General features: G+C 32.4%; 1 protein-coding gene across 3 annotated transcripts in view; it reads left to right on the top strand.

Moving 5' to 3' along the window:
• Positions 1-13,163: 13,163 nt before the first annotated feature.
• LOC108692181 (V-type proton ATPase subunit H) overlaps positions 13,164-19,715 on the top strand; it is a 22,728-nt gene continuing 16,176 nt past the window's right edge. For all 3 annotated transcript variants that reach the window (XM_018200347.1, XM_018200346.1, XM_018200345.1), the window contains exons 1-4: positions 13,164-13,392; positions 13,581-13,662; positions 13,839-14,028; positions 14,512-14,730. In XM_018200347.1, the coding sequence (XP_018055836.1) occupies positions 13,332-13,392; positions 13,581-13,662; positions 13,839-14,028; positions 14,512-14,730 (552 nt within the window). In that variant the 5' untranslated portion in view covers positions 13,164-13,331. The remainder of the gene's footprint in view (positions 13,393-13,580; positions 13,663-13,838; positions 14,029-14,511; positions 14,731-19,715) is intronic.

The raw sequence follows: 19,715 nt of genomic DNA, 5'->3' as shown, positions 1-19,715 counted from the left end.
CATCCAATCATGAGATAGTTACACAATTAAAAATATTTTACTGCTAAAGAAGTTTTAATGTTTACCAATTTGTTATATACATTATTATATTTACATACTATTTTTATTATTATAAGTGAAAATAACATAAAAAGCATGATTTTATATTATTCCGCTCTACTGTGTTCTGCTCTTCTTATTTCGCTCCATGAGACATAAAGAATTTAGGAAAAACGTAAGAAAGAAAACGAAATGGCTGTGATTCGTCGTGTTGATTCTGTTATCAATTTCCGCTCCATGAGAGGCGGCCTAATAATTGAAAACTATAGAGCTTAGAAAACTAGAACACTAGAAACATAGATTCGCGTCCACCATTTTTATTCCTTTTTCCACTCCTTACTCTGTCTCTATTTCACTGAGCTGTGACAAATTATGATCATTACAGATTATAATTTACATTTGCTGCTTGAAATTTTGTAACTTCTTTTATTCCATTTTTGCTCTCAAAAACAGTTGAATATCTATCGTAATATTAAGTGCAGAACTGAAAAGTATCTGGCGTTCAGATTATTTTTAGATAAGATGCCAAATATGTACGTCAATTTGAAAAAAAGGATTGAAATTTCTCATCTGCGAAAAAGTATAGTAATATTTATTCACAAGTATATTTATTTTATAGCAATACAACAAGTTGTCGACAAATATTATCCGCAAGAAATTTAAATCGAATATCTTTTTCTGATCTATTGATACAGTTTACTACAACGCAATAAGGCATTTTATAAATTTTTTTGCCTTCGTTAATTTATATTTCATTTTTTTTATATCCTTCTTTTCATCTCTTAGTCTTATGGTAAAATTTCAAAGTGCGGAAATACATAAATACGAAGCTACAAGATTTCCAACAGCTATACCCTAACACCCATAACGACCATAATCTTCTCAGTTCAGCGGCGGAGTGGAAATAGAGCAAGGAGTGAGGAAAGGAATAAAAATGGCAGATATGCGAATACTCACGTTTATAGTGCCTTACTTATACGAAAGTTTAGGGTTAAATACTACAGTATACGTATATGGTATTACATATACTACGATATTTCCCTAGTTTTTCGTATGCGATACTTTTCAAGAATAGGGGCCCTGGAAAAGAAATACATCGAGTTGTAAACAAGATCTAAAGGACAGAAATATCGCTATCCTCTTTTATCCTTTATTGGCACATGTGCAGAAAAAAAAAAAGTTAAGCTAGACACACCCACTTTCCCTTTAACAGTAACGATAAGGTTTTCGATCAATCGAGTTGCTCGATTATTATACGATTACAGACGATCGAATTGAGCAACACGATTGGTCAAAAATCTACGTTACGTAAAATTTACGGTTACTGTTACGTAAAGTATGTGTAACTAGCTTTACTGAGCACCTATTATGGAAATTTTGCTATTCTGATCGAAAACGCGAGATTCCGATGATTCCGTTCATATATTTTTGCTATTATGGTTTTCGAGCGGAATGAGCTTTCCGTCTGTTTCTCTAGATCCGGAATGAACGAGAGGAATGGGAAAATGGAATTTTACGATCACAATGTAAGTTTATAAGAAAAATCGATAGATTCAAAATGTCCGATACTTATACTGTGAAAACGTACATAGCTGTGAATAGTGAATTGAAAGTGAAACTTCATTAAACATTTTTGAAATCCTAATAGCAATCCGCAGAAACAAACAAAATCGAAACAAATTAATAGACACAACAACATTTGTGTATCAACACAACTTACACAACTTTTTCGATCAGAATTATTTCGTTTATCCTGGATTATTATGGACAATCGGATTATTCCCAAATCGATCAAAAAATTTCTGACGTCTCTCGAGCTGTCGAAATGTCGATTCCAAATGTAATTGTTCCAGAATCATTAATTTCAATATATTCTCAGGGATGACAAGTAAATGGTTCATAGATACTAAGCCGTTCCTATTCAAACATGCCTGCCATTTCGTTCAAAACATGCGTGTATCTCGCTTTTAATCACACTGTCTCAGATAGCACGCAACCCCCCTTGCGCGACACTCGAAAAGTTGACGATCGCGCACACATTCCGCGTGCGAGAAGTTAGTTCGCTTCCCGATCCCGATCAATACAGATTATCCAACGATACTCGCGCTTAACAGATCTTATCCCGAATAATCAGAGCGAACTACCCGAAATTTCATCACACTAATTTCAACGCTATATTTTGTTACGTAACATTAACGATATACGCGTTCCGCGAGGACACCGCAGTGCGCGAGAATTGTCCGAGTTTCCGATAAAATTTGCCGGCCTCGTTGCTGCTCATAATACGAATTCTGCCTAATGCTGCGATAAGATATTGAGAGTTGTACAAGTGAAAGTTATACGTGCACGCGTTTAATTAAACGCATCAACTATCGGACTATGAGCTTCGCCTACCACCCGCTTCGAATAAATCTTAAATTCGACTCACGAATAAAGTTCAAATTGTTACAACAAAGAGAGTCGTTATACACCCCCTTGGCGAGCGAATCTTTCTTACAAGGTGACACTAGCGTCACAAACACACACAGTAATGAATTAATGAAAACCAATCAACAATAATGTTTTGTCAGCCAATCATTTCTTACTAAAAAAAGATGACTAAATATGATATAACATGTTTTTTTGGCTGTTACAATAAAAAATGTTAATTTTATCATTGTTCCAGCAGCCAATCTTTTTTTTCAGTAAAAGTGGCATGTTTTTGGAAATTATATAAAATTACTTCCCTCATGGTACTGTTACTTTAGAAAAATTTATTTGAAGTAAAAAAATTAATTATAACGATGATGTAACGAGCATATAACGTCGACGTAACGTCTTACAAAATTTATCGCGCATTAAAATGCAATTACTGTTATTAATGTTGGTTGATAAAATATTTTATTATAAATTAACAATAATAAACAAAAAGGGCTACTAAATAAAATATATTGTTTATATAGAATATGTGTAACGAAAAAAAATTTGTTAAACACTTTGACATTGGGCTTCATTATATGCAATGAATAAGGCCTAAATAAAAAATAAATTAAAAATATCAAAGAAAATAAACATTTTCTTGTCCAATCGTATTTCTCTTATAAATTCGCACATAAAATGTGATTTAATAATTTTCTTTATGCATATGTTTATGCGGCTATGCAAGTTATAAATGTATCCTAAAATACACGGGAAGCACAGACTCATGTAATGCATAAGAAAATGTATCAAAGTCCTTCGTTTTCTTTCTTTGAAATAAAGAACTTTGATTAGTTGGATTTCTTATATCTTATGTATTATGCGTTATGTGAGTCTGTCTGCCCCTCGCTTAATGGCCGTAACACAGATTCTTGCATAATGCATACTACGCATAATGAGATAGTGAGATAGATTTAAATAAGATACAACTAATCAAAATTCTTCTTTTCATGGAATGGAAGGAAAGGAAAGATTTTGCTTAGTTAATTCGCTTATGCATTATGCTTTATGCGTTAAAAGTTTGTGCTGCGACTTTAACACATGTTTAATTCATGCTAATGCAGACATTTTATTGAGTTTAAATAGAGCACTAGAAACGTAGGTATTCGCGTCTACCATTTATTCCTTTTCCCACTCCTTGCTCTATTCCCATTCCATCACTGTGACAGATTACGGTCATTACAGGTTATAATTTGTATTTGCTGTTTGAAATTTTGTAGCGCTTTCATTCCATTTTTGCTCTCAAAATCAGTTGGATATCTATCATAATATTAATGCAGGACTTGAAGAGTGTCTGGCGTTCAGGTTATTTCTAGATAAGGTGTCAAATATGTATGTCAATTTGAAGAAAAAGATTGAAATTTCTCATCTGTGAAAAAGTGCAATGATTTATTCATATCAAGTCATGTATTTATTTTACAGCAAGTTGTCGAATATTATTCGCAGGAAATTTAAATAATCGAATATCTTTTTCTATTGATACAGTTTATCACAACGCAACAAGGCATTTTATAAATTTTTTTGCCTTCGTTAATATATAATATTTCAGTTTTTTTATCCTTCTTTTTGTCTCTTAGTCTTATGATAAAATTTCGAAGTGCGGAAATACATAAATACGAAGCTACAAGTTTCCAACAGTTTAGAAGCTATCATAGCGACCATAACCTTCTCAGTTCAGCGGCGGAGTGGAAATAGAACAAGGAGTGAGGAAAGGAATAAAAATAGCAGATATGCGAATACTCACGTTTATAGTGCCTTAGTTTAAAGCAGGAAGCACAAATTGCATAACACAGGCATAAGAAAATGAACCAATCAAAGTGCTTTATTTCCTTTCTTTCCATGAAATAATTCTGATTGGTTGATTTTCTTATGCCTCATATTTTATGCATTATGTAAGAGTCTATGCTTCTCACTTAATTATTTTTGCTGCGTCGTTATTGATCCGTAATTAATCCATTTCTCCTATTCCTCTTTTTTTATAAATTTATATTAACTTACGTTAATTCCGATCTAGAGAAATAAGTAAAAAGCTCATTCCGCTCGAAAACCATAATAGCAAAAATGCATGAACGCAGTCGGAAACTCGCTAATCGGAATGTATTCGATCGGGACAATTAGACAGTTTAATTATGTCACTTCAAAAATCAATAAAATTAGGCTTATTCAACGCGTTTTTGTCTGAAATGAATGAATCTATCAAAGAAAACATCGCTCTGTCCCGCGAACAGAGATATTAATTATTAAAGTTGATATATATTCAAGTTAAGAAATCTATCACAGAATTTAAATCGGATCAGAATATAAGAATCAACCAATTACAGTCGAGTATTCCTGTAAGGGTGCCGTTCCATGTACGCGGAATCGAAACGAATTTCTTATTAGAAAATTAAGTTCACTACAATTCCGTTTCGTAAGAAATTTTTCTACCTGTAAACGGAATGAAATGGGAACAGACGAAATGCCTCGGTCACAAATTAATTTACTTAATTTAATCAATATTTCATTATTTTAATGCGCCAAAAGCAGTAATATGCATAATTTGTGCAATTATCTTACCTATAATATAACATTACTTTGAATACTCAAAAATACTGACTTATAAGAATGAGATATATTTTGTTACTAAAATTTCATTGCGTTCCGGCGACATGGGACGGATAGAAAAAATTTTTACGGAATGGAATGGCATGTTTAGCTGAGTTAGTTGAATCTAAAAATTGAAATGAATATTCAGAAACTTTTTTTGTAAATCTGCAATGATGGATAAAAAAGTAGTGTTATTACTAATGTTAAAATTATTGCGAAAGACAAGAAATGGCGTGTTTTTCCGATATTCAAGAATATGCAATAATTTTCGCTTATAACGTTTTATTGCAACCATAAAAATATACAAGAAAACGAAAATTCTGACACAATCAATATTTGCAAAGAATGAGGTGGCACCAAAGCGCAAGTAACAATTTAGTTCTTAAAAACGACCGATCGTGAGAAGTTCTTCAATTACTTTTCAGAATGACATTGAAATTATTTAAAGAATTGCTAGCAGTTACAGTTGAACTATATATAAAACAAAAATATGTCATATTGAAAAATAAAAATTATTATTAATTTTCTTCTTCAAAGTTGTCTTCAAGTTTTCAATCATCAACAATAGCCGAATCGACATAATAGCCTACAATTGACATAATATTCCATATTGGCTCTATATTGTTCCGGTGTTACGTCCCAGAGGGATTCGACCGGTCCCCGAGTTCGATCCAACCTGAGGCTATGGTAGGGTACGGAATTCGCGATTCCGATTGAAACGGCTGGGATTGATTTTGTTCAGGTTGCCGATTGGCTAGATACGAACACTAAATATAGCGATTAGAGTCGTTCCACGGTTGCTCTCGCGTTCCTCTCAAATATACTAGGAATCTATCCAAGATTCCAAGGCACTCGGAGCAACCTATAATCGCGCGAAAGGTAACGAGTATTAAAGAGCACGCGTGGCAAGTCTTAAATCGCTCAGAGTAACCAAGGTGGACGGGGATCGCAAAACCCCGGAATAATTCTCCTTTCCATGAATAAGTAACGAGATATAACATTCAGTGCATTTAACCGTTCCAATCTTCAATGCTGATAATAAGGCAAATACGCAACAACCACTAGAGACTCACGCGACGTAAGGATTGACTTAGGAGTCGAGCGGATAAGAGCGCGCGAACGCGGGAATACAGGGCACATGATCTGTGGTTCATTCACGAGATTTCAACTAGCGAAAAGTAAAATAATAGCTTTGTTAACTTGAGATGCTCAGATGGATGTTCTGTGGTGTTCTCAATTGCCAGCAAGAGGGGAGGTGGAATATCAAGGCCTCCTTGGGCAAGTCTGGCTGCTGATTTTGGTCACGCTAATAGCCACGCGCGATCGCTTTTCATTAGTGTTTTGCAACGAATGATTATATCATCAATGTTATTGGGAGTACAAATTAGTTCGGTCCGTTCAAAAATGCATTTATTTCAAAACAAAATGAATGAATAGATCAATTAAAGTATTGTCCATCGCTGCCTACTACTTTTTCTCATCTCTCAGGCAATTTTCAAATTCCATCTCGAAAAAATGACTCGTCTTTGAAGGCGATCTAATTTTGGAGCTAATTTTCGATTTCTGCAAAAGAAGTGAACCGGTGACTTGCTACATCCTTCGAAACAACCAGTAATCAAAAGGAACAATGTCCGGAGAATATGACGGGTACAGTAAAACATCCCATTCGAGTGTTTCCAAATATTTTTTTACGACTTTAGCGACATGAGGCCGAGCGTTGTCATGAAGAAGAATAACTTTATCATGTCTTTGCTCGTATTCCGGCCGTTTTTCTCGCAATGCACGGCTCAAACGAATCAATTGTAGCCGATACCAATCGCCCGTAATGGAAACGCCAGATTTCAACTCATAGTAAACAAGACCCTTTTGGTTCCACCAGATACAGAGCATGGTCTTCGAACTATGAATGTTCGGCCGTGGTGTTGATGTTGAGATCGATGACAATTGACTTAGCGTAGTATTTTTTCTTCTTGGAGTTGTCATAGAATATCCACTTCTCATCTCCAGTCACAATCCGAAAAACCTTTTCTCTGTTATCTTTGAATCAGCTATTCGCAAGTGAAAAATCGCTTTTCAATGTCTCTCAGTTTTAGTTCATAAGGCACCCAATTTCCTTGTTTTTGAATCATTCCCATGGCTCTCAATCGTACAGAAACGGCTTGTTGAGTTACCCCCAATGATTCTATAAGCTCCTCTTGCGTTTGACTCTGATTGTCTTCGAATTTTTTTGGCTGTCCAGAGCGAGGCTTGTCTTCAACTGAAATCTCCATCCTTGAAACGTCGAAACCATTCCCTACATGATTTATCAATTAGAGCAGTGCCATAAACTTCAACATTCGATGGGCTTCAGCCGCACTTTTATTCCAATTAAAGTAGAAAACCACTCGCAAATGCTGCTTGGTTAACACAAAATTCGACATTTCAAACACAGTAAAAATCAAGGTTTTTGTATGAAACTCAAAGCGATATAAACTGAATATTATTAGCAGATGTTTAACCTCTCTGAAACCGCCAAAATCAGCTGTCACTATGTATCATTCACAACAGCTGGAGCTATCTTTAGGGAAACAGACCGAATTTGTACTTCCAATAAATATTTTAAAAACATAAATATTTTAACAAAAACGAAATTATATTTAATTGGGCTCTTGAAATTCAAACAATAATAAATATTAATTAGCGGGCAATGAAAGCATACACAGCATGGTACTTGGAGCGCAATACATGAAATATATTTACTATAATTTTACATTACTATACTTGTTAATAATAAATTTTTTAAATGTTTCGGTTTATTTTAAACCATCATCCAGCAATCCATATAATTTCCATGAACAATATTCTAATCCGCACATGTTGGAGATGATTACTGCATTCGACACAGGATGAGCATACCCTGCTTCTTCTAATTGAGAAATATCGTAAATTTTCTTTGTTGGATAACCAAGTGGATTATATTTACATTAATGAAATAATGATGTTAGTTAGATTGATTTTACATAGTTTCTCACTTTTACTCACTCTCCGTCTTTGCAAATCACAATTCGAAGCGCAACGTATTATGTTACAATATATAGAAATAAATTATAGATATATTGCTTTAAGACAGAATCCATGTGGAAGTCAAATATGTAATGATCATCAAAATTTTATTTTAAGAGCCGCATCAGAACAGAATACAAACAATTTTTCAGTTGTTATAATGTCAATCTTTAATAACAAACCGTCAAAAACTAAAGGCGAGTACACAGTCATTATTTAAATTTCTCTAAAATGCTGACATATGGTGTAAAAATTCCGTCTCTGATGTAGATTGTAGATTCAAACTATTGATTTGTAATTGAATATTTAGCATTTCAGAAATGAGTCTTTTATTCAAATGTCTTTCTGTATCTAAAATTTTAATATTCCCCAAATCAAATTCGTGACTGTGCTCCACTGAATGATAACTGATTGACAGGAACTTAAACTATTATAGTTTAATTGTGTGATCATGCAATTTTATTATCCCTATTTTTTTATGAGAATAATATTAAAAAAAATTTGTTGATTTTATTTTTGACACAATGAATCAAAGGATAAAAATCTTTCCGTTAAAAATAAATTTAAATTTTTAAATTATAGTAAAAAACACAAGATAATCGTAATATCATAAAAAAAGATTTTATAGTAATTGCTTATGTTAAAGAAATTTCGAATTCAATTACATCGTTATTTAATAAATTAACAACTACTTTCGGATTTAGATCGATAAACAAAATTATTAAAGTACACAAAAATATTACGGAATCTTCTCGAAAAAAATCATGTAGTATTATAAAATTATCAATTGTAAAAAATGCGATGCATCATACATAGGACAATCAAAAAGGCAATTACAAACAAAAGTCAAGAAACATATGAATAATATAAAATTAGATTCATCGAAACATTCATAATATGAGAACACACATTAGAACATAACTACTTTTTCGTTTGGGAGAACACAAAAATTTTAGATATTGAATATATTATAACTACTATAAAAGATTAATAATAGAAATGATTTATATTAAAGAATAAAAAAAAACAGTTAATCGTATAAAAGACACTAAGTTGTTCAATATCTCAAAGCGATATAAACTGAATATTATTAGCAGATGTTTAACCTCTTTGAAACTGCCAAAATCAGCTGTCACTATGAACCATTCACCACAGCTGGACCTTTACAGAAACGGACCGAACTAATTTGTATTCCCAATACTATACAGTAATAATTATTTTTATAATTTGAAAAATTATATTTCATTTTAATAAGCAAATTATTAAAATGAAGTTAGTAATTTTTAAATTATATTCATACTGGCTACATCTTTAACGCATCATGTGAACATAACACACAAAGCTTGCGTGATGAAAAAGTGCGAAATAGTTGATTGGTTGCTTCAATGATGCATTCTGGGTGTTTTCCAATTGTAATATCCCTAGACATTTTCGTGCATACGGCGACACCAGTTGCATTCCAATTGTCCGTTATTGTCGACATAACACTACACATCTATAGGCTGCGTTCGGAAATACTCACTGGTGTGCCCATAGACTTATAAGATAGATGGAGCATTCATACGAAAGAAGCTGAAGACTTGGAAAAAGAGAAAGAAATAATCGCAGAGTAGTTTTCTTCTTTTCTAGTGGTGAATTGATTGGTCACCACAGCAAGCTGGGAAGTGATCGAAAACAACGAAAATAGACGTTCGAATGGCCTTACGATTAAATTGATTGACCCCCCTCCCATCGCTCGCTGTAAAAGAGAAAATCAGTTATGTCTGGAATAGAGTTGTCCTTCAATATTGTCTTCATTGTGCTTCTCTCGTATAAAGCTTCTCCATCTATTTTATAAGTCTATGGGTGTGCCACTGATACACACCAATCATTCGGAAATACTCGGTATGCACTAATGTGAGATCGTTTGGAAACGTCGGGAGAGTCACACCGAGTGCCACTAAATCATCCGAAAAGCAAGGGAAGTCGGTGTGAGCCGGTATTATGGCCGCAGCACAGATTTGCATATTGCATAATGCATAAGGGAATCGACCGAAATTCAAAATTTGGAAGAAATGAATTCCTTTCTTTTTACAATCATATATTGCCGTTCCTCTTTACAATCATTCCACCATCTTTCTTCACTGGTGAATTGTTTAGCTCGAAGTTAGGATTAAACGTGAGGAATTGAGATGACACACACGTCACACGGAAGCCATTCGGGAACACTCACCACCCAAAGACACGATACCCCCACTACTTCTCTACTGAAGTCATCAAAACCACGATGTTAAAAGTAAGTAAAGGTAGTCCGATTAGTCTCCTCAATCTGTGATTATTTTAGGTTAATTCGGAAGACTGCCATCAGAGGATATCTGAGAGTCAACTATTATTCGTACCGATATTGAAGGAAGATTGAAACGTAGAAAATTTAAATTTTAGTGTACATTTATTAAATTATATAAGTTAGTCGGCACGAACTTTCCGGACAACCCAATACAACTGATTGTCTCACTTGCTCTCGTTGTGCAGCTATATACGGCTCATGTTTTCAACACCATAGCAATATTTCCGCATAATATTATGCATATAAAAAAGATGTCTGTATTAAAAATGAAACAGAAATTAGTTTAATTTATATATACTTTATTCCAGTAATATGTATATAAAAAAAGTATAAAAAAGTATGAAAAAGTATAAAAAATATTTAAAAAAAATACGAAATAGTATTTTTTCCATTCTTGTCCTTTATTATTGCTACATTTTTAATCTTATCTCTCTTGTCGAATTGTTCGCATATAAAATGTTTTTTTTTTAAATAGATCCCGACAGTTGCCAAGACTTGACATGCGGAATAATGTTTTTCGGCATTGCGAATAAAGAGCCTATATTATTATTGCAATTCGCAACACACTTTTTCCTCAATGTATTTAGGCTTTTTATAAAAACTGTGCTTTTTACTATATTACAGGTGCATTCGGGAAGACGCTATTCGCGCTACAAACTGTTCGCGGAGCTGTAGATACCGCTAACAAACGCGATCATGACATCACTAATGGTAGCGTGTTATATCATAACTGCGCGCTATCAACGCTATTCCTTCCGAGATAGTGTATTGATGTATTTGATGTATTTGATTAATGTTAGCGTTTACAAATTTGAACGACCCTAGCGTAGCATTAGTAGCGTTTAACATTCGTCAAAGTTAGATTAATGTTTGAGGAGATTCTGCTCTCGAGTGGTATCAAACTTTTCTCTCTTAGAATTTCATAGAGTAAACGTACGTACATAATGTGTGAATTTCAAATTTTATCATAATGAATACAATCTCAATTTTAATCTCTGCTGGCTTGCCATTAGGCTGGAGTGATCGTTATTCTTGCTTGTGTATCATCTTTTCAAAGTTTCTACAAAGTTCAACTTGTATATTTGATTTCATTATAAATGTAAAAATCAGAGATATCTTGTTATTGGCAATTTTTAATTCAATGTACGGAAAAAAGTTACTACTGTATAATGCGACAGGATATTCCGCAGATGCTTAAAGTCCTTATTAGATAAATTAGAAATTGCTAGATATGCTTCTTCTTTTGAAATCAACAACGAATGCTCAAGAATTCTTCCTTTTATCTGATTAATTTACTTAGTGTAACTATTAATTTTTTTCTCTTGTTTACATTGTTTACTTCAGCCTAGCGGCAAGCTATAGAGATTGCAATTGAGATTGCTTATTCACTACGAGAAAATAAAAAATTTACGTTATAAATACAAAATCTTAAAAATAATTTTTTCATAGGGAGAAGTTTGGTTGGTAATTGAAAATAGATCCCCTACATTACATTCCTCTACATTAATCTCGATAAATATATCTCTCTGGTTAAACGCTACGCTAGGATCGTTCATGAAGCTTGCTTACGCTATCGCGCTATTGGCTCCAAGAACAGCATTGATAGCATTTATATCCATAGCGCGAATAGTGTCTCTCCGAACGTACTCTATGTGTTTACATACGTAAATCTGACATATTTGTTTCGATAATTAAATCTACGACATCATCTAGTAACGAAAGTGCTAACTGACTTAAAATGATCACAGAGCTGCATGTGAAAAATATATTCTATTGGACCACCTATGCTTCTAACACCGTGACCGAAACACTAACGAGTGTTTTCGAACGCAGCTTAGTCGAGGGCTGTGTAAGCTGGTGTTTTCTAGTGACAATTATATGTTACTAATTGCGGCAGCTATAAATGAAATTGGAAGACATTAAATGACCGACATTTTTACTTTTTTGTTTAATACAGGCGGAAAAAACTACATTTAATCTAACTATTCGAAACGGATCTCATGCACAACGTATATTTTTTTACACAATTGAATCGTGCACAATGTTACATTCCTATGTACATTTATGTTAAGATGTGTTGAGCAATTGGAAAGTACCCTCTGTCTTTCGCAGTCCTATTCCGCATTGTGTGATTTCACCCTTAAGGTCCAGAATAGGATTGCGGAATACAGAATGCGTCATTGAAGCAACCAATCAGCGCTATTCCGCACTTTTTCCTCACGTTATGTCACGATGCATCAAAGCTGTTTGCGTGAATATAATTTAAGGCCAGTATTCATAGTTGAGTTTTATTTCAAGACCGTCTTAAAGCCGATATTCATAGCCATTCTTATATTCAAAACTTAAATACGGTCTTATGATGATTCTAGATTCATAGTCGAAAAATAAAACGGTACTTGAATAAAATCTCAAGTTAAAACTTATCGAAGACAATTTTATTTCAAAACGTCTTGAACAGTCTTGACATGATTCATAAACACAGCTTGTGTTCAAAATAAACATAGACTTAAGACTACCTTCTAGTTACGAATTCATAGTCATTATAGAATACCACCCCTAATGTTCATTGGTTACCGCGTCTCATTTTACCGCTTCTCGCGCGGCAAGCGTTTTCGCGTCTAGTGTGCAGAAGCCATTAGGTATGTTGGAATGTCCGATGCGGACAAACCTTATTTTAAGTGCAAAAATATTTGACGACGTGATGCAACGCGAACAGATGATATTCGTGACGTCGAGATAATTTCTGTTACGTCAAGTTAGTATTCGCGTGATCTTGTGATCGAAGAAGCTGAAGAAGACAAGGAGAATAAGGAGAAGAAATAAGTATTAGGCTTTCTCCAAGCGAGATTATTTTTTGAATCGACGTGAAATATCGACAGTAATGGTGGATCGTGCGAACAGTATCAAACAGATGATTCCGGCATTGCCAGACGAAAAAATTGGTAATTATGATCACCACGTGAAGAAAAATCGTTCGTGTGACAGTGCCCGCCCCTCCCAGCGACGCGATTTATTTTCATAACTAATTAACATTGTATCATCCTAATTACGCTTGCTTGTATCTTATTTATTTTACTACCTCTTATATTTCATGCTTAACATTTAAATAACGATTTGTGTGATTTTACAGATATGCTGGCAGCTACGAGTGTGCTCCAGCAGCAAGCTGCCGATATTAGGAATCAACGAATTAATTGGCAATCGTATTTTCAGTAAATAATTATATATGAATATATGCGTTAAATTATATCTGACAAGTTCAGTTTAAGAATTTTAAAATATACTCTGATTATAATTTGATAATTAAATTTGAGGATACTAGCAAACTGCATACAGAATTATTCATATGAGAAATGTTTGAACATTTGAAAACATTTGATGTTTATAGATCACAAATGATATCAAAGGAAGATTACGATTTTATAGCGGCCTTTGACTCGAGCGATGCTAAAACAAGGGAAAATAAGTTGAAAGAGAATTCACATCAGGCAGCTAAAACATTCCTCAATTTGCTTGGTCATGTTTCAAAAGATCAGACGATTCAATATATTCTCACAATGATTGATGATATGTTACAGGTATAGCTATATACTTATTGTTTTCAAAAAAATCTGGATGTTTTTAAAAAAAGCCCATTGAAGTTATATTGAGTTTATTGGTTTTTTATTTTTGGATTTTTTTGTAAAATTGATATTTTTTACTTAATATTTACATTGTATTTATTATTATTTAGTTACATATTTAATTAAAATGATGAACTCTACATTAATATTTATTTGAATGTTAAACAAAGAAATACTCAAAAATCATCAGTTCAGTATACATATATTCATTAAATATCTAACATATCTTTTATTCGTTCCGGTTAAAAAATTAATTTTTCTACAATTCCAATAAAATCCCCCAAAATCTGAGTTCTTTAGGGATGGATAAAATAATATCATGATCTGATCATATCATATCTGATTGTTTTATTTAGTAAATTAAAACTTTATATTTATTAACGTATTTTGATATTTTCAATAAAAGTTCCATTTATTAACAGAAGTTGTTATTCATAGGAGGACCGTAATCGCGTGGAAATCTTTCGCGAACACTCCACGCGCAAACGAGAATCTGTTTGGGGGCCATTTCTCAATCTGTTGAACAGACAAGATGGCTTTATAATGAATATGACATCACGTATTATAGCTAAGTTGGCTTGCTGGAGTCACGATCTCATGGAGAAAACTGATCTTCAGTTTTATTTAACATGGCTTAAGGATCAATTAAAACTTAGCGTAAGTTTAATAGATTATTGTATGCATGTTGCACAAGTCACGAAATTGAAACTATCTATGTAATAAGATGAATCACTTATTTTATAAATATTTTTATTTCAGGATATTAATAGTTTATAATAATCACTTTAACCAAATATCAGGGCTGGCAATGTTACCTCATAAAAATAACTTTGTTACCATTACCGTTCTTTTTCCTAAAAAGTAATTCTTTATCGTTACTTGTTATTGATTTATAAAAATAACTCATTACTGTTGTCACAAAATGTAACGAGTTTTTTAAATTACTTTTTCATTACTTTTTCATTACTTTTTTCTTTACTTTCTCTTTCTACTTTCTACTTTCTTACTTTCTCTCTACACTAATAGAATATTATAACATTTTTCATTAGCAGAACTCAATGCACATTAAAGCCATTGTACACTATTCTCTGAAAAAATGAAATATCTGAATAATTTAGATAAAACGCCCAAAGTACATTTTATCAAATAACATATTATAATAAAATGTATTAAGGATTTCACGGTTTAACTCGTTTCTATTTTTTTAAACATATATGCATCTTTACATCGATTTATGTACAACGGTTTTAAAGTGCACTGAATGCGCATTAGTTCTGCCACTGAAAAATGCTATTATATGCAGATTTTTAAATATTCTGAAAAGAAGTCAGAATTCTTTTTTTTTAGTAGAGGAATAAAGCTTAAAAATTGATAAATATTGTATACATACATACAGGATGTATAGTAAGTTTTTTGACAAAGCACTCGTGTGTAGATAGAGCGAGCTAAACTGAATCGAAAAGTCCTCTACCATTTTGCAATTTTTGCAATAGTTAACAAAATACTAATTACTAAAAAACGCTGAATTTAGTCTCAAATAATTTTTTACTCAATACTATCAATTTCACAGAGAACAGCAAGAGACAAAAATTGTTTATTTTCATCTCATAAAGTTCTGAGAATTTTTTCAGAATTTTTTAATACCGTTTTTTTTTGTGATAAAAATAAGAAAATGCAGTACAAAAAAGTGATAAAAAATTCTGAAAAAATTCATAGAGTTCTATGAGAAGAAAATAAATGATTTTTGTCTCTTGCTGTTTTCTGTGAAATTGATAGTATTGAGTAAAAAATTATTTGAGACTAAATTCAGCGTTTTTTAGTAATTAGTATTTTGTTAACTATTGCGAAAATTGCAAAATGGTAGAGGACTTTTCGATTCAGTTTAGTTCGCTCTATCTACACACGAGTGCTTTGTCAAAACTTACTATACATCCTGTATGCATGTATACAATATTTATCAATTTTTAAGCTTTATTCCTCTACTAAAAAAAAAGAATTCTGACTTCTTTTCAGAATATTTAAAAATCTGCATATAATAGCATTTTTCAGTGGCAGAACTAATGCGCATTCAGTGCACTTTAAAACCGTTGTACATAAATCGATGTAAAGATGCATATATGTTTAAAAAAATAGAAACGAGTTAAACCGTGAAATCCTTAATATATTTTATTGCAGTTTTTCTGTAAAATTAATAAAATAGTAAAAAATTATTGAAGAATATTTAGCGACTTTTAATAATTAATATTTCGTTAACTATTGCGAAAATAATAGAGGACTTTTCGACTCAGTTTAGTCCGCTCTACCAAGATAGGTGATGCCAAATTTTAGGGACACCCTGTATATATTAGAATAACAAGGAAAAAATGTATTTTTAATTAGCTTTTCAGTTCAAAAGCTTCTATTTCGTGACAAAAGAACATCCCTAAATTTTTATCAAAAAATTATATTTTATATAGTTTATTTCAATTAATTAAATCATATTTTTTTGTATTCACTTTTCAATTGGAACTTTCCCGAGACCTCCTACAAGACCTTTAAAAGTTGCATTTAACTGCATTATAAAATTTTCTAATAAAGAGTTTTATTATCAAATTAAGGCATTTGATTTGAGGAATGAAAACCACAAAGCGATATACTTTAGAACTTGAAAAAAAATTTTTTTATCTTTAACGTTTTATAATTTAATTTTTAAAGGTCTCCTAGGAGGTCCCGGGAAAATTACTGAATCTTGTTTTTTCAAATCTACAATTTGAGTAACGACCCATTTGAACGCTTGGAACCTTGCTAAAATCGACTTTGAACTCAAAATTTGTCATTTTTTTCTCACGTTAATCTGGCTGTATTTCTTAAGGCGTATATCATAGAGCTAAATGAATTGTAACATCATTTAGTGATCAAAAAAACACAGTATCACAAAATCTAGATCAAGCCATTTTTACAAATCAAATATGTATTAAGGAAAATCGAAACTTCGATTTAAAAATCATTCATTAATGATTTCTAAATCTTAATATTTTTTGATAAAAAGAAGTGTTCTTTTGGCATAAAATATTAGGTTGGTGCAAAAATAATATTGGTTTTTACCTTGAACTTCAAAAAAGTAAATATCTAAGTTCATAATACACTTTATCAATCGAAGTAAAAATTATTAGAATCTACACACTTTTGCCAACGAGAAGTTTCTTTATTATATTAGCATATAGTTTTAGAATTCTCTGAAGGCATTTTCAACAGCAGCTTAATTTGAAGATTTTTTTCCTATAAGAAGTAGTCGAGATGTTTGAAGAAGTGACAATTGATTGGCGAGAGGTTCGAGTATGCTGAGTGAGGCAAAATTTCGTAGTTAAGTTCGTTCAGTTTCTACAGAATCGGTTGCAACGTATAGATGAGCATTGTTGTGCAACAGAATCGATCTCTTTCGATTGATTAATGTTGGACGTTGATGTAATCACTGATGCATTTTGTTAATTTCGAAGCAGTACTTCTCTGACGTGATAATTTCGTCTTGTTTTAGGAAATTGTAATGGATGATTTCTGTTGAACATCACCAAACAATCATCATTATCTTCTTCTGGTGCAATTTTGGCTTAGAGAAGTGTTTTGGTCTTTCATCATAATCCAATCATTAAGATCGTCGCCTGTTGTAAAGAATCTATTTTTCATCGCATATTATAATGCGATCAAGAAATGGGTCATTTTTGTTGCGCAGAATAAGAGTAGAACACATTTCGTAATGACAATTTCTTTGGTTTTTGTTCAATTCATGAGGAATCCATTTATCGAGCTTTTTTACTTTTCCGATTTGTTTTAAATGAACAATTGTTGAGTGATTAATGTTCAGTTCCTGGGCAACCTCTCGAGTGGTTTTTAATGGAATCAATTCAATGATTGTCTTTTTCGTTATCACATGCGCGACTCTTTTTATCTTTAAGGCTTTTTATCTTTATTAATTATAAAGTTAAAAAATTTTGAAACCATCATTGTACTATCCGTTCATTTGTAATTTTCGGGCCAAATGCTTCATTAATTTTTCGATTCGTTTTTGCTGCTTTAGAGCCTAGTTTGTATAAAAAAATTACTTGGAATTGCTTCTTTTTCATTTTCAACAATAATGATAATAATTTAACACAAAGTAATACCGAGAACAAAATTATGAGCACAATGAATACAGCAGAATTGACGCGTGTGTAAAAATGGTATATAGTTTAACGTAACGGTTGTACACCAAAATTTAAAACAATAACAGACATTATTTTTGCATCAATAAAAAGATTTTTGCACTAATAGAAGTTTTGCACTAATAGAACTTTTGAGTTGAGAAGCCGATTAAAAAAAATTTGTTTCTTGTCTATATGTACAGGATGTCCCATAAAGACCTGAACAACGCTTAAGGCGAGATCATTTTAAGACGAAAATTCTAATATCAAAATGTTGAGGCTATAATAACTTTTGAATTATAATAATTCGTTTAAAATTAACGAAATATATCGTCTAAAGTTGACGCGCTCAGGGGCGACACAACGCAAAGTACTAAACTCGAAAACTGACTTGAGCAATCTGGTCGCGCATAGCAAAATTGGATTGAGTAATCTTGACTTCTTTGAGCAATCTATCAATTTCATGCTATCAATTTCATATCTTAATTAGCAGAAATTAGTAGCTCTTTATGTAGAATTATGTACTATTGTTAATATTCAATTTAAACTTATTCTCAAATGCACTTTAAACATTTTATTAAAAGAATCCGGAAAAACTTATGTGCATAAATATTATAAAATTATTAATTATAAATAATAAATTTACAGTTAATAAATTATTATTAATTAATAAAAAACAATTACTCAAAGAAAGATTGCTCAATCTGATTTTATTACATGCGATCAGATTGCTCAAGATAAGTCAGTTTTCGAGTTTAGTACTTTGCGTTGTGCCTTGAGCGCGCCAACTTTAGATAATACCACCTTGAAAAAGTTCCCAGAATTACCACCAGGTGATGCTCTGAGTCAGCTGATTTGAGTTCTGTTTTTTTGGTTAGATTGCCACATCTATCATTGACATTCCCACCAAATTTTATCAAATTTTAGCTTAACATTTGTAAAAGTTATGCCGTCTTGAGTACATCTACCTCTGCACGTATTTTCGATTTTGTATTTGTGGGCAAACAATTCATGGATTTTGCACCATGATAACGTACCGTCGCACAGTGCCATCATTATCCGTGAATTTTTGACCAAGAACGAAACGAATACCATCCAACAGCCATCGAATTCTGATATGGCTCCCTGCGATTTTTTTCTGTTCGATCGAGTCAAAAAACCATTACGGGGAACGCGTTTTAACAGCTGAAAGGAAGTAATGGAAAAATCGAAAACGGCTCTGATAGCTATACCAACAATAGAGTTCCAGAAATGTTTCGAGAGCTGGATCAAGCACTGGCATAAGTGCGTTGCAGTCGATGGGGAGTACTTTGAAGGGGACAATATCACTTTTGATGAATAAAACTTGTATTTTGAATTTTCTGAATGAATTCCGGGAACTTTTTAATTAAGGTAGTATGATTCGTTAATTTTAAACGCTTGTAATTCAAAAGTTATTATATTATATTATAACCTCAACATTTTAGTATTAAAATTTTTGTCTCA

This window comes from Atta colombica, unplaced genomic scaffold (genome assembly GCF_001594045.1).
Source record: "Atta colombica isolate Treedump-2 unplaced genomic scaffold, Acol1.0 scaffold64, whole genome shotgun sequence".
NCBI lineage: Eukaryota > Metazoa > Arthropoda > Insecta > Hymenoptera > Formicidae > Atta > Atta colombica.
The sequence above is the reverse complement of the archived record's forward strand: the minus strand, read 5'-3'. Positions and strand labels throughout refer to the sequence as shown.